This window comes from Erythrolamprus reginae, chromosome 7 (genome assembly GCF_031021105.1).
Source record: "Erythrolamprus reginae isolate rEryReg1 chromosome 7, rEryReg1.hap1, whole genome shotgun sequence".
Taxonomy (NCBI): Eukaryota; Metazoa; Chordata; class Lepidosauria; order Squamata; family Dipsadidae; genus Erythrolamprus; species Erythrolamprus reginae.
Window position 1 is genome coordinate 44,078,541 of NC_091956.1, and position 14,350 is coordinate 44,092,890.

At 44.4% G+C, this 14,350-nt stretch overlaps 1 protein-coding gene across 1 annotated transcript in view; it reads left to right on the top strand.

The window, feature by feature from the left end:
• Positions 1-13,810, top strand: part of LOC139170655 (polypeptide N-acetylgalactosaminyltransferase-like 6) — a 337,623-nt gene extending 323,813 nt beyond the window's left edge. Inside the window, exons 5-6 of the mRNA XM_070758145.1 lie at positions 13,522-13,688; positions 13,788-13,810. Of these exons, the coding sequence (XP_070614246.1) occupies positions 13,522-13,688; positions 13,788-13,810 (190 nt within the window). The remainder of the gene's footprint in view (positions 1-13,521; positions 13,689-13,787) is intronic.
• Positions 13,811-14,350: the final 540 nt, after the last annotated feature.

A 14,350-nucleotide genomic window follows, 5' to 3' on the forward strand; every position in this document is an offset into this window, starting at 1 on the left:
GGCTATAAATAGCCGTATTGCATTCAAAGTTTTAAACTGTATAATTTTTTATCTAATACATATAATGATTTGAAGGTGGGATTAGTAAAGTATTATAGTTATTAATAGATATGTGAAGAGGTGAGATTTGGGTGAGGGAAGGGACAGGTAGTAGACAGGGAAGGGTAGTACCTGCAGAATAGCAGGCGTTGGTGTTTAGCGACTTGTTGTTTGTGGTGTGTGGTGAATGTAGGAGATAAAGATAAATCGGAGTTGATTTGTTAGTATTTATGCATGTGTATTTGTAGGATTAAACCCAGACAGTCTATGGAAATCAATATTTTCGATTGTATATTAGTGTTATTGGTTTTCTTTTTTGGTGTTTAATTTAAGATTTTGTTGTCAAGTATTATTATTATTATTATTATTATTATTATTATTATTATTATTGTTATTATTATTATTATTATTATTATTATTTATTGGATTTTTATGCCGCCCCTCTCCGCAGACTCGGGGCGGCTAACAACAGTGGTAAAACAACATGAACAATCCAATTAATAAAAACAACTAAAAAACCCTTATTATAAAAAACCAAACATACACACAAACATACCATGCATAACTTGTAATAGCCTAGGGGGAAAGGATAACTTAACTCCCCCATGCCTGGTGACAAAGGTGGGTCTTAAGTAATTTGCAAAAGACAAGGAGGGTGGGGGCCGTTCTAATCTCTGGGGGGAGTTGGTTCCAGAGGGCCGGGGCCGCCACAGAGAAGGCTCTTCCCCTGGGGCCCGCCAAACGACATTGTTTGGTCGACGGGACCCAGAGAAGGCCAACTCTGTGGGACCTTATTGGCCGCTGCGATTCGTGCGGTAGAAGGCGGTTCCAGATGTATCCAGATGTTGGTAATGACCTTTAAATCCCTACATGGCATTGGGCCCAATGCCATGTAGGGATTTAAAGGTCATTACCAATACTTTGAATTGTGACTGGAAACCGATCGGCAGCCAGTGCAGGTCGCGGAGTGTTGCAGAAACGTGGGCGAATCTAGGAAGCCCCACGATGGCTCTCGCGGCTGCATTCTACATGATCTGAAGTTTCTGAACACTTTTCAAAAGTAGCCCCATGTAGAGAGCGTTGCAGTAATCGAACCTCGAGGTGATGAGGGCATGAGTGACTGTGAGCAGTGACTCCCTGTCCAAATAGGGCCGCAACTGGTGCACCAGGCGAACCTGGGCAAATGCCCCCCTCACCACAGCCGAAAGATGATGTTCCAATGTCAGTTGTGGATCGAGGAGGACGCCCAAGTTGTGGACCCTCTCTGAGGGGGTCAATAGTTTCCCCCCCCCCAGGGTAATGGACGGACAGATGGAATTGTCCTTGGGAGGTGTTGTGATTCCGTCTGAGGCCCCTCAGGGAACGGCTGATCCTCTGCCGGCTTCCTGCTCAGAGGGGGAGGATGAGGAACAGGAGGTTCAGGCAGACGGGGAGGAGGAATCTCAGGCTGAGGGAGAGGGAGGACAGCCAGAGTCCCCCGAGAGGGAGCTCTCCCCAGCAAGCAGCCTGGATTTCTTAGATGAAAATGCACAAGCAATAATCGATCTCCGGCAGAGAAGAGCAACACAACGAAGGGGACAATTAGCCAGGTACTTTCAGCACTAAAGAGGCAACAGCTGGGTTTGGGTGTGGTGCTCTCTGGAAAGGCTGAAAAGGCAGACCCACCCTTCCTGGGTTGTGGAGTATTATCTTTGGGAGTCCTGGGACCTGGCTGTGATCTTTGGCGTTTTGGAATTCTGGTTTGTGACTTTGAATACTGAAACCTTGGGTGGAAAAGGTGTGGGTCTTATTCTCTACAGTGGTGGGTGTGCCAGCAAGAAGTCTGCTGTATTGTCTGGCCATCAGGACACTGCTGTGAAGTCTCATAGCCTGCCTGTTGGAAAGAACAGGTTTTTCTCTGTGTTTATTTTTCAAACTATAAAGTGCTTTTGCTTTTACCAGTGTGTCTGGCTGCTTTTTCCAGTTGGTGTTGAAGTCTGGGGGCACCCAGACAGAACAGTATAATACTCCACCAACCACCAGACACCTGGTTCTCATTTTGGAGGGGTGGTTTGGTTGTTTATTTTTCTTGCTCTCTGCTGCTGGTTCCTTGTTGGGCATTTTTTGCTTTTTGGCTTTCTGTTTTTGCCTGCCACCATGGACGTTTCTGCAGCTGACATGCAGGCTGTCTTTGCAGAGTTGCGAGGGGACTGCCCAGTTGACCCAGACGGTCCTGATGTTACAACGCCAGGTGGAGGTTTTGTCCCAGCCGGCCCCACCCCAGGCGGCCCCTGTGGTACCTCCTCCAGCACCTTTGCCCAGAAGGAAATGTTTTGTGGCGATGCCGGAAAAGTTCTGGGGGGACCGGTGGCTGTTTTCTGCGTTCCAGAGCCAGGTGCAGCTCTTTATCAACGCCCAGATGATGCACTTCCCGGGGGATGACCACAAGGTGGCGTTTCTGTGTAGCCTGTTGGCTGGCCCTGCAGCGTCGTGGGTGGCTCCTTACCTGGCTCGGGATGACCCGCTACTCCAGAACTATGCTGCTTTCTGTGACCTGCTGCAGCACCAATTTGCAGACCTGGTGCAGGAGCAGACGGCCACGCGGGCGCTGAAGCAACTGCGCCAGGGTTCGCGTCCCCTGGCAGACTACATGGCTGACTTTCGGTCTCTGGCCGGGCAAGTCCAGTGGAATGAGGCTGCCCTGATCGAGGCCTTTCAGGACGGACTATCGGACACTATGTTAGATGAACTAGTGCATGAGGTGCTGCCCGGCACTTTGGACGCCTTGGAGCGGCATTGCTTGGCCATAGAGGTCAGGCTGTTGGCCAGGGAAGTCCGTCGAGCGGGACGGTCCAACCCCCGTGCATCAGGCGTCCCGCCGACACCTGTTCCGCGGCGGGGGTTGTCAACCGTAGGCACCCCGGCTCCGGTCCCTGCACCCCGATGTTTTTCACCAGCGCTGCCTCCACGCCTGATGGATCGTGTTGCCGCCGGGGAGCCGATGGACGTGAGTTACGCACGACCCCGACAGACCCCGGAGGAACGAGGGCGTCGGCGGGCGGCAGGGTTGTGTTTTTATTGCGGGGCCCCGGGACATTTTGCTGTCGTTTGTCCCCACAAGAGGCGGAGCATGGTGGCTGCCGTCGTTCCCGTACCCTCCAGCTCTCCCGTGCTTCCCATGGCGTCCCCCGTGCAGTTCCAGGAGACAACCCCTTGTGTCCCCGTCCCTGTCATGAACTCTCTGATGGCGGGGCCTTCGTCTGGACGTACTCCGTCGCCGGAACGATCGGGAAACGAGGGAGGCCCGGCTTGGTGGCAACACTAGGTCGGGCGGGGATCCCACTTTCTCCTGACTCCACGGCTACCGACTCCGGACCGTTTCGACACCTGACGCTTGCGGTGACTGCATATTGCGCAACGGACTCGGACTTATCCAGCGTTGGCCCTCGTGGATTCGGGTGCGACGACGAATTTCTTGGACGAAGCCTTTGCCCAACACCATTCCTTGCCCCTTTGTCCTGTCATCCCGCCGTTAACTGTGGAGACCATCGATGGGTGGGTATTGCTGGCTGGTCCCATCCGTTTCCAGACCCTGCCGGTGCGGATGTGCATCGGAACTCATGAGGAGGCCCTGCAGTTTTATGTTACCAAGGGGCTTCATTTTCCCCTCGTGCTGGGGTTGTCGTGGTTGCACGTGCATGACCCGCATGTGGTGTGGTCCCAGAACCTGGTCACATTCTCCAGTTTGCAGTACGTGGACCACCACCGACATGTGTGCGCAGCCCACGGCCCAGTAGTTCCCGCGATCCAGTTACCCCGTTGCCTCGAGGAGTTCACCGATGTGTTTAACGAGAAGGAGGTGGATCGGCTACCACCGCATCGGACGTACGACTGTGCCATCGACCTGATCCCTGACGCCAAGCTCCCGGCTGGTCGTTTGTACTCCATGTCAGAGCCGGAGCTTGTAGCCCTCAAGGAGTTTGTGGAAAAGAATTTGGCCAAGGGATTTATTCGGCCATCCAAGTCCCCTTTGTCTGCCCCTGTTTTGTTCGTGAAAAAGAAAACGGGCGATCTTCGCCTCTGCTGTGACTATCGGCGCCTTAACGCCATCACGGTGCAGAATAGGTACCCCTTGCCCTTGATCCCTGAACTCATGGACCGGTTGCGGATGGCAACAGTGTTCACCAAAATTGATTTGCGCAGTGCGTACAATTTGGTCCGGATGCGGGCTGGGGATGAGTGGAAGACAGCGTTTGGCACTCGTTACGGCCACTTTGAATACCGTGATGCCATTTGGCTTCACCAACGCCCCGGCCGTGTTTCAACATCTGATGAATGACGTGTTCCGGGACATGTTGGACCATTTCGTGGTGATTTACCTTGATGACATTTTAGTGTATTCCCCGAACCATGCCTTGCATTTGGACCATTTGCGCCGGGTCCTGTTCCGGTTGCGGGAGCAGCATTTGTATGCCAAGCTGGAGAAATACCAATTCTTCCAGACTACCGTAGAATTCCTTGGGCACATTTTGTCTCCAGGTGGCATTTCCATGGACCCGGGCAAAGTGGCCGCACTTCAGTCTTGGCAACCTCCACGACGGGTGAAAGACGTACAACGTCTTTTGGGGTTTGCGAACTACTATCGGGCTTTTGTTCTGGGGTATGCCACGTTAACCACGCCCTTGACTCGGTTGTTACAAAAACAAGTCCCGTTTGGTTGGGGGGAGGCGGAACAGCGGGCTTTTGATGCCCTGAAAGCGGCGTTCATGGCGGAACCGCTTCTGCGCCATCCTGATCCCGCTCGGCCGTTTGTGTTGGAAACAGACGCCTCAGATGTAGCGGTTGGCGCAGTGCTCCTCCAAGCCCATCGTCCTGGTGACATGCTGTTTCTGTGTGCCTACTTCTCCCGCAAATTGTCTCCCTCAGAAAGGAATTATACTATTTGGGAGAAGGAACTCTTAGCGGTGAAGGCCGCCTTTGAGCATTGGCGGCATTACCTGGAGGGGGCCCGTCACCAAATCGAGGTACGGACGGACCACCGGAACCTCGAGTATCTGCAGACGGCTCGGAAATTGAACCAGAGACAGATCCGCTGGTCCTTCTTTTTCGCGCGGTTCAATTTCCGCATCAGGTACACTCCCAGCGCCCAGAGCCCTCGAGCAGACGCCTTGTCGCGCAAGTCGGAGTACACGCACCCGAAGGAGTCAGCTCCTCTGCAGACGGTTCTACCCCCTGCAGCTTTGGCTGCGATTCAGGACCCAGTGGATTGCGTCGCCGTTTACGGGAGGCGCAGCGGGAGGATGGGTTTGTAGCGCAGAGGGTGCGGGAGTTAACACCCAATTCCCCCTGGACATTTCAAGACGGTCTGCTTCGGTACCGGGGGCAGCTGTATGTTCCCGCTGGCCCAGTGAGAGGGTTGACTATGACCCAGTGTCATGACTGTCCAGTGGCGGGGCATTTTGGCCTGTTCAAAACATTGGAGCTGGTCTCTCGGACATTCTGGTGGCCACGCATCCAAGATGATGTGCGTTCCTATGTGGCCACCTGTGTCCGGTGTCGTACGGCCAAGGGGGTGACTGGAGCCCCACCAGGATTACTGCAACCTTTGCCCACGCCTGAGAGACCCTGGGGTGCCGTGTCCATTGACTTTGTAACTCATTTGCCTTCCTCTGCTCGCTTCACGGTAGTCATGGTGGTGATGGACATGCTCACCAAGATGGTCCATTTTGTACCTTGCACTAGGGTGCCCACTGCCCAACTCACGGCCCAAATGTTTATCAGCCACGTGTTTAGGTTACATGGGCTTCCGGATTGGGTGGTCTCTGACAGGGGAACACAATTCACAGCCCGGTTTTGGCGGGAATTGATGTCGGCCCTGAATGTGTCCGTGTGCCTCGCATCGACGCAGCACCCCCAGATCGATGGAGGCACAGAAAAGGTCATAGGGATACTGGAGCAATACCTGAGGTGTGTAGTGGCGGATCGCCAGACTGATTGGTCCAGGTTCCTCCCTGTAGCGGAGTTTGCTTTCAACAACTCCCGCCACTCCTCGACCCGGCTCACGCCCTTTTTCGCCAATTATGGCTTCCATCCTCGCTTCTTTCCCTTGACCCTCCTAGATTCCCCGGTGCCTGCTGCCGAGGACTTTCTCTCGGAGCTGCAGGCGGTCCACGAGATGGTGAAGAGGTACCTGAATAAAGCCAAGGAGGACTACAAGAGGGTGGCTGACCGCTCCAGATGGGATGTGCCCCCCTTGGTGGTGGGGGATCAGGTGTGGCTGTCCACGAAATACGTAGCCTCCGAATTACCCAGACACAAATTAGATCCCTGGTTCCTGGGTCCTTTTCCCATTGAACGGGTGATCAATCCGGTGGCCTACCGGCTCACCCTGCCAGCCAACTTGCGGGTTCACCCTGTGTTTCACCGTTCGCTGTTATTCTCTGTCCCTCCTGCTTGTCCGCTCCGTCCCAATGTTCCCGTGTTTCCTGCCCCGTGTGTTCGTGACCACCTCCCTGAAGCTATGGTACATGATATTTTGGATTCCCGTTGGGTGGACGGTTGCTTCCAGTACAAGGTGCAATGGGTGGAGGGGGACCCTGATGATTGCTCCTGGGTGGAAGCGGCGTTGTTGGACGCTCCCAACCTTATTCGGGATTTTCACGCCCAGTTCCCTCAGAAACCACGTCCTCTCCGCTGGCAGATGGGGAGGGCCCTTCCGCGGGGGGATGGTGTTGTGATTCCGTCTGAGGCCCCTCAGGGAACGGCTGATCCTCTGCCGGCTTCCTGCTCAGAGGGGGAGGATGAGGAACAGGAGGTTCAGGCAGACGGGGAGGAGGAATCTCAGGCTGAGGGAGAGGGAGGACAGCCAGAGTCCCCCGAGAGGGAGCTCTCCCCAGCAAGCAGCCTGGATTCCTTAGATGAAAATGCACAAGCAATAATCAATCTCCGGCAGAGAAGAGCAACACAACGAAGGGGACAATTAGCCAGGTACTTTCAGCACTAAAGAGGCAACAGCTGGGTTTGGGTGTGGTGCTCTCTGGAAAGGCTGAAAAGGCAGACCCACCCTTCCTGGGTTGTGGAGTATTATCTTTGGGAGTCCTGGGACCTGGCTGTGATCTTTGGCGTTTTGGAATTCTGGTTTGTGACTTTGAATACTGAAACCTTGGGCGGAAAAGGTGTGGGTCTTATTCTCTACAGTGGTGGGTGTGCCAGCAAGAAGTCTGCTGTATTGTCTGGCCATCAGGACTCTGCTGTGAAGTCTCATAGCCTGCCTGTTGGGAAGAACAGGTTTTTCTCTGTGTTTATTTTTCAAACTATAAAGTGCTTTTGCTTTTACCAGCGTGTCTGGCTGCTTTTTCCAGTTGGTGTTGAAGTCTGGGAGCACCCAGACAGAACAGGAGGCAAGACCCACAGCCACTCCGTCTTGTCTGGGTTGAGTTTGAGTTTGTTGACACCCATCCAGGCCCCAACAGCCTCCAGGCACCGGCACATCACTTCCACTGCTTCGTTGACTGGACATGGGGTGGAGATGTATAGCTGGGTATCATCGGCATATTGATGATACCTCACCCCATGCCCTTGGATGATCTCACCCAGCGGTTTCATGTAGATATTAAATAACAGGGGGGAGAGGACCGACCCCTGAGGCACCCCACAAGGGAGAGACCTAGAGGTCGACCTCTGACCCCCCACTAACACTGACTGCGACCGGCTGGAGAGGTAGGAGGAGAACCACTGAAGAACAGTGCCTCCCACTCCCAACCCCTCCAGCCGGCGCAGAAGTATACCATGGTCGATGGTATCGAAAGCCGCTGAGAAGTCAAGAAGCACCAGGACAGAGGACAAGCCCCTGGATGAAAGGTGGGTGTTTTGGTCGTTATTTTTTGCTTTGTTGTTGTTAATTTTGGATAGCCATCGAAACCACTTCTCCCAGGCCTTATAAAACTCTGAGTCATTTTTGTTTTGTAGTTCTATCATCATTTTAGACAGCTCTGCGCATTCCATAATTTTGGTGACAATGGTTAAGGTCGTTGGGATAGTATCCTGTTTCCAGTGTTGGGCATATGTTATTCTAGCTGCGGTTAATATTTGTGTAATGAGGTATCTGTCTTCTTTTGTAATTTTTTGTCGGAGAATACCTAGGAGGAATAATTCTGGTTTAATTATAATCTTGATTGATATGGCTTGGTCTATTATTCTTTTGAAATCTGTCCAAAATTTTGTGGCGTATGTACATGTCCACCACAAATGGTAGTTTCTTTTTACATTTCCAACATAGAGGGGATATGTTGAGGTATATATTCGAGAGTCTAGTCGGTGGCAAATGCCACCTGTAAATCATTTTAAATAAGTTCTCTTTTTAAGATGTCGCGAGTGTTAGTTTGTAATTGGTTGTGTATAATTTTTCCCATTCTGGGAGGTTTATTATATATCCAAAATTTTGTACCCATGCAATCATGCATCCTTTAACTTGTTCCTCTATGGTATTTTGTCTTAATAGGTAACTGTATAGTTTGGATATCATTTTTTGGTTGGGTCCGAATAGCACTTTATCGAGAGGATTTATTGTGCTGAAAACCAAAAGTATTCTTATGTTGTTTATATTTAGTGTTTATCTGCATGTATGTGAGCCAGTTTAAAATTATTCCATTTTCTTCTAATTGCTGTTTAGTGAGGATATTATCATTGGGGTCAAGTAATTTGGAGTAAGTTATAATTTTGGGTGAGGAAAGGACGGTCGGATATATGAGGGATTCATTGGGAGATATCCATTTCGGGATCACTGTACAGTGTTCCCTCGATTTCCGCGGGGGATGCGTTCCAAGACCGCCTGCGAAAGTCGAATTTCCGCGAAGTAGAGATGCGGAAGTAAATACACCATTTTTGGCTATGGACAGTATGACAAGCCTTCCCTTAACACTTTAAACCCCTAAATTACCATTTCCCATTCCCTTAACAACCATTTACTCACCATTATTACTGGTACTCACCATTGAATAAGACACTTAGTGATCCTGATATTTATAAACATAATTATTTATTAACAATAATTATTATTTTTTTGTTATTGATTTGCAAAAATTATTAGTTTGGCGATGACATATGATGTCATCAGGCGGGAAAAACCGTGGCATAGGAAAAAAACCGCGAAGTATTTTTTAATTAATATTTTTTGAAAAACCGTGGTATAGGCTATTCGCGAAGTTTGAACCCGCGAAAATCGAGGGAACACTGTATAGTAATTTTTTTAAATCTGGTGCCATGATGATATTAAAGCATTTCTTGTGTTGTGTTTTTTAAAGTGATTTGGAATTTTGCTCAATTCCATTGTTAAAAATGAGTGCCACCCCGACTGTAAATCGACTACTTCTAAGGTAAGTAATCGTATGTTTTGAAGGGTTATCCAGTCTTTAATTTTGGTTAAGATAGCAGCTTGATAGTATAAATAAAAATTTGGGAAGCCAAAGCCTCTTCTAGATCTGTGATCTTGTAAATTTTTTAGTTTTATTCTTGCCTTTTTTTTTGACCAGATAAATTTTCGAATTATCTTGTGTAAGTATTCAAAGAATGATTTATTCAATTTGATTGGGGCTATCTGGAATAAATATATATATCTGGGAAGTATGTTTGATTTAATTGCGTCAATCTTGCCCATCAAAGACAATTTTAGTTTTGTCCATCTCTCTAAGTCTTTTTGTATATCTTGTGTTAATTTGTCGAAGTTGTCTTTTTTTAAACTACTACAATTCTCTGTGATCCAAATACCAAGATATTTAATTTTTTTAACTATTTTTAAGTTTAGAGTTTGTTCAAGTGAGGTGTTTTCTTCTTTTGTCATATTTTTAGTTATAATTTTAGTTTTGTTTTATTAATTTAAAGACCAGTTATTTCTCCGAATTTATGAAGTTCTTCCATTAGAATGTGAGCTGACTTAAGTGGGTCCTGAATTATGAATACGATATCGTCCGCAAACGCTTGTAATTTTAAATGTTCCTTTTTTATTTTAATTCCGTTTAGTTGTGTGAGTATAAAAATTAAGGGTGCTAGAGGGCATCCCTGCCATACACCTCTTTTTATTGCTATTTTTTCTGTGGCACATTTATTAAAAAGTAGTTTGGCTGATTGTTGTGAGTAAATGGATTTGATTAGGTTAAGAAAATTGTCTCCAAAGTTCATGAAATCAATTTGTGCTATGAAGTATTCCCAGTATAGGGAATCGAAGGACTTTTTAAAATCTATGAATATGAGGGCTATTGGTTTATCAGAGGGTTTTTTTGTAAAGTGTTAAGTATGGTTCGTGTGTTATTACTAATATTTCTTGCCGGTAATAAACCATTTTGATCTGGGTGGATAATGTTGTTCAAAATATTTTAAAAGCGTTCTGCGATTATTGTGGAAAATATTTTGTAGTCGGTATTTAATGAAGAAATGGGTCTGTAGTTTGCCAAATATTTTCTGTCTTTATGTTCTTTTGGTATAATAGTTATATAGGCTTCAGACCATGTTTTGGGGAGTTTGCCTTGTGTTAGGGCTTCATTATAAATATTTAACATAATTGGTTCTAACAGCTCATGATGATGTTTGTAAAATTCTGTGGGAATACCATCAGGTCCTGGGGTTTTATTATTGTGTTGTTTCGCAATAGCAAATTGGATTTCTGTTGGGGTGATATTCTTGTTTAGTCTAATGTTTTCTTCCTCTGGAATCACTAAGGTTTCGTTTTGAAGTAAATATTCTCGGATTGCACAGTTATCTATTGTGTCTGTTTAATATAGTTCTTGATAAAATTGTTTTATTATGTTTTTTTCCACTCTGTGTTTGTTTTTAATGTGCCTAAATTATCATAAAGGGATTCTATCATTTTTCAGTCTTTTGTTGTGCCAATTTAAATGCGAGCCAGTATTTTATTCGCTGATTCAAAATTCATCTGTTTTAGTGTTTTAATTTTAGCAGTGAGTTGGTGTTGAGTTTCTAAGTTTATTTGGTGTCTAATAGATTTGATTTCTAGTATAGTCGTTGTGTTATCTGGGCGTTCTTGGAGAGTCTTTTCTGTGGCCTGAAGTTTGGTATTAAGGTTATTGAGTTTTTTTGTTTTTTGTTTTGTTTTCTGGCCTTCGCTGAGTATGAAATGTATATTCCTCGTATGTATGCTTTCATTGTATCCCAAACAATCTGTAGGGATGTATCTCCATTGTTGTTGATCTTGAGAAATGTTGGTAGCCATCTTCTATGTGGTTTTTAAATTGTTCTTCATGTATAGTAGATTGGTTCATGGTCCATCTTTGCTGTATTGTAATATTAAAATTTTTAAGAGTTAAGAGTATGGGATTGTGATCTGCCCAGGAACCAGGTAAAATCTGTATTTCTTTTATCTGGTTTATGGTATAAGAATTAGACCAAGCCATATTGATACGTGACCATGATTTGTGTGGATGTGAAAAGAAGGTATATTGTGTTTTCTCAAGGTGGTGTGTTCTCCATATATCTTTAAGTGTGAATTCATATGCTAGATTGTCAAATGTAGTTGGGAGATTTTTTTCTTAGGTGGTATTGTTTAGTGCTCTTACAGTCTTTTCTTTTATCTTGTATGGCATTAAAGTCACCTATAATAATAAAATTAGATAGGTTCATTTCCACTATTTTTTAATGTAATTTTGTGAAGAAAGTAGATTGTTTAGTAGTGGATGCGTATATTCCTATTATTGTTAGTTGCTCTTTCCTAGTTGTTATCTGAACCATTAATATTTGACCATCTGGGTCATCATAAATAAGATTTGGTGAGTATTGAGGTTTGATATACATAGCTATCCCTCTCCTTTTAACTGGTGCTGAGGTGGTAAAGAGTTCGCCAAGGCCTGAGAGAAGTAGGACTGAGGTATCTTTTTTTGTAATGTGTGTCTCCTGATGAAAATTATGGGATAAGAGTTTATGAAAGAGTTTTCCTTTTTTCTGTCTGAGTTTAATCTGTTTATGTTGGTTGAAAATATGACAATGTCGTTTTCTTGGTTTGAAGTCGGTGGTTTGTTGTAAATTTTATTTTCTTGCTTCCACCTTTGCTCTTGTGATCAGTCCCTGCATTTCATGCTTGTCTTGCGTTTGTTGCAGATCATCTTCCTGGACATGTCTCAGATCACCTTCTTTGTCCTGTAGATTGTCCTCTAAACTTAGCTCTTCTGTACTTGTTATATCCTTGCTGTCTTTTTCTTTTGTAAATCTGTCTTCTAGAGGTTTTAGGAGCTCTTCATAGAATTCTTTTGCATCTTTTGGGGTGTTAATTTTATATTTCTTGTCGAATAAAATCACCAGTATTCCTTCGGGAATCAACCATTTAAGTGTAATTTTGTTTTTATTTATTTATTTGTCAGGAATTGATATGGTTTGCGTTTTTCTCTTACGCATCTGGGAATCTGCCTGAGTACTATAATTTCTTTCCCCCTATGGGAGATTACGTTTTCTTTCGATGCTCGATATATTTCATCTCGAGTGCTCCTTTTAGTAAATCTAATGTGTATTTCTCGTGGGAGTCTATGTCGTCGTGCAAATGAAGTTGTGATTTGATAGATTTCATCTATTTGGTCTATCATTCCCTGTTTTGTTTTCCCTGTCATTTTAGCCAGAATTTCAGTCATAGTCTGGGGGAGATCTTGATCATCTGATTCCATTACGTTTTGGAAACGGAGGAAGAAAGCTGATTTTTCCATCTCCAAGTTCATCAGCGCTTCTTCCAGATTTTTGTTAATGTATTCCGTTCTGGCTTCAGAAAATTGTAATCACGTCTCAGTTCGTTCATTAGTTTCCTCTATCTTTTTAATTTTTTGATCGTTGTTTGCCACAATTCCCTGGATGTTTTCCATTTTATTATCTAAATTCCCCATTCGGTCATCTAAATTGCCTATGTGATCCTGTATTTTTTTGATGTCATCTCTCATTATTCCCATACATACATAGTACATAGCTTCATAGTTGCGGTCAATAGATTCCTGCATTTTAGTCATTATGTCAAATAGTGATGCCAGTGTGATAGTCTGGGGTGGTTGCGAGGTTATACACAACCATAGTATGCCACACATAAAAGTAAAATAGATATTTGCATCTGCTAGGGTACATAAAAATTCTGAATGCATTTTTATTCGTTAGCATATTATATGAAGTCTACCATACCATACAAAGTAACCATGGAAAATTCTGAGGTTTCAGTTGGATTACTTTTTATATTACATATTTATATTTTATATGTTATCTAAAACAAAATATTTCACCAAAATAAGGAATTTTCATTTCAAACAGTATACAGTAGTCTTAACAAGAACAACAAAAATGTGGTTCTTCAGGCTAGATTGATTTTGAATGTCCAATACTGATAATATAGTAGACAATTTTTGTTGCAAAAATGATTATCTGTTTGTATATCATATTTATATGTATTGGGAAAAAGTAATAAATGAGAAAGTATAGTTCTCCTTTTTTATATTCTTACAAGGTTCCTCTTTTTTTCATTCATAGCTGTAAGGACAAGGTATACTTGGAGAAGCTCCCAAACACTAGTATAATTATTCCATTTCATAATGAAGGTTGGACTTCACTTTTGCGGACTATATACAGCATTATCAACAGGACACCAAATAGCCTGATAGCAGAAATTATTATTGTGGATGACTTCAGTGATAGAGGTAAGGCAAAAGGCAAACAAGATTCACTTCACAATTACTGATTATAACTTTCTTATAAATTATGACACTCTTTTGTGGAATATCTTTTTTTTCCTGTAGAAACTTTGTATTCAATTTGGTAATATTATAAAATAATATTCTGCTTAATTCCTTTTTTTTCAGAGCATGACACATGTAGTAATAACAAAGGAAGGCTTAGAACTTCTGTGCATCCAAAAATTGTTAAATAGTTTAATGCATTTGTAGTTTTCTAGATAAGTGAGAGTAGGTCCAGGTGTGAGTATATGCAGTAGCAATAGAAGTATTCTATTCTATTGAAAATCTTTTAACATGGACCTTAAAATAAAGGTGTTTTATTAGATTTACAACTTTTATGTTTTATTGCATAATATATATTAATAGTTGTGTTCTAATAATATGGTAGTGCATTAGAATGACAATGTTACAAATAGTTTAATGTTTAAAAACATTAGTGGCCTCAAATTCTTTGAGATCAATCCAACAGTTAGATGCATTTCCATCTATTGCTTCTTAGAACTGAATTTTATATTTAACAATACAATTCTATGTATATTCATTTTTATTTTATTAGGGAACTAAAGTAATGTAATATTCAAAGCATTCAACTAGGTCTGTAAGAGGCTCGGATATGAATATTTATA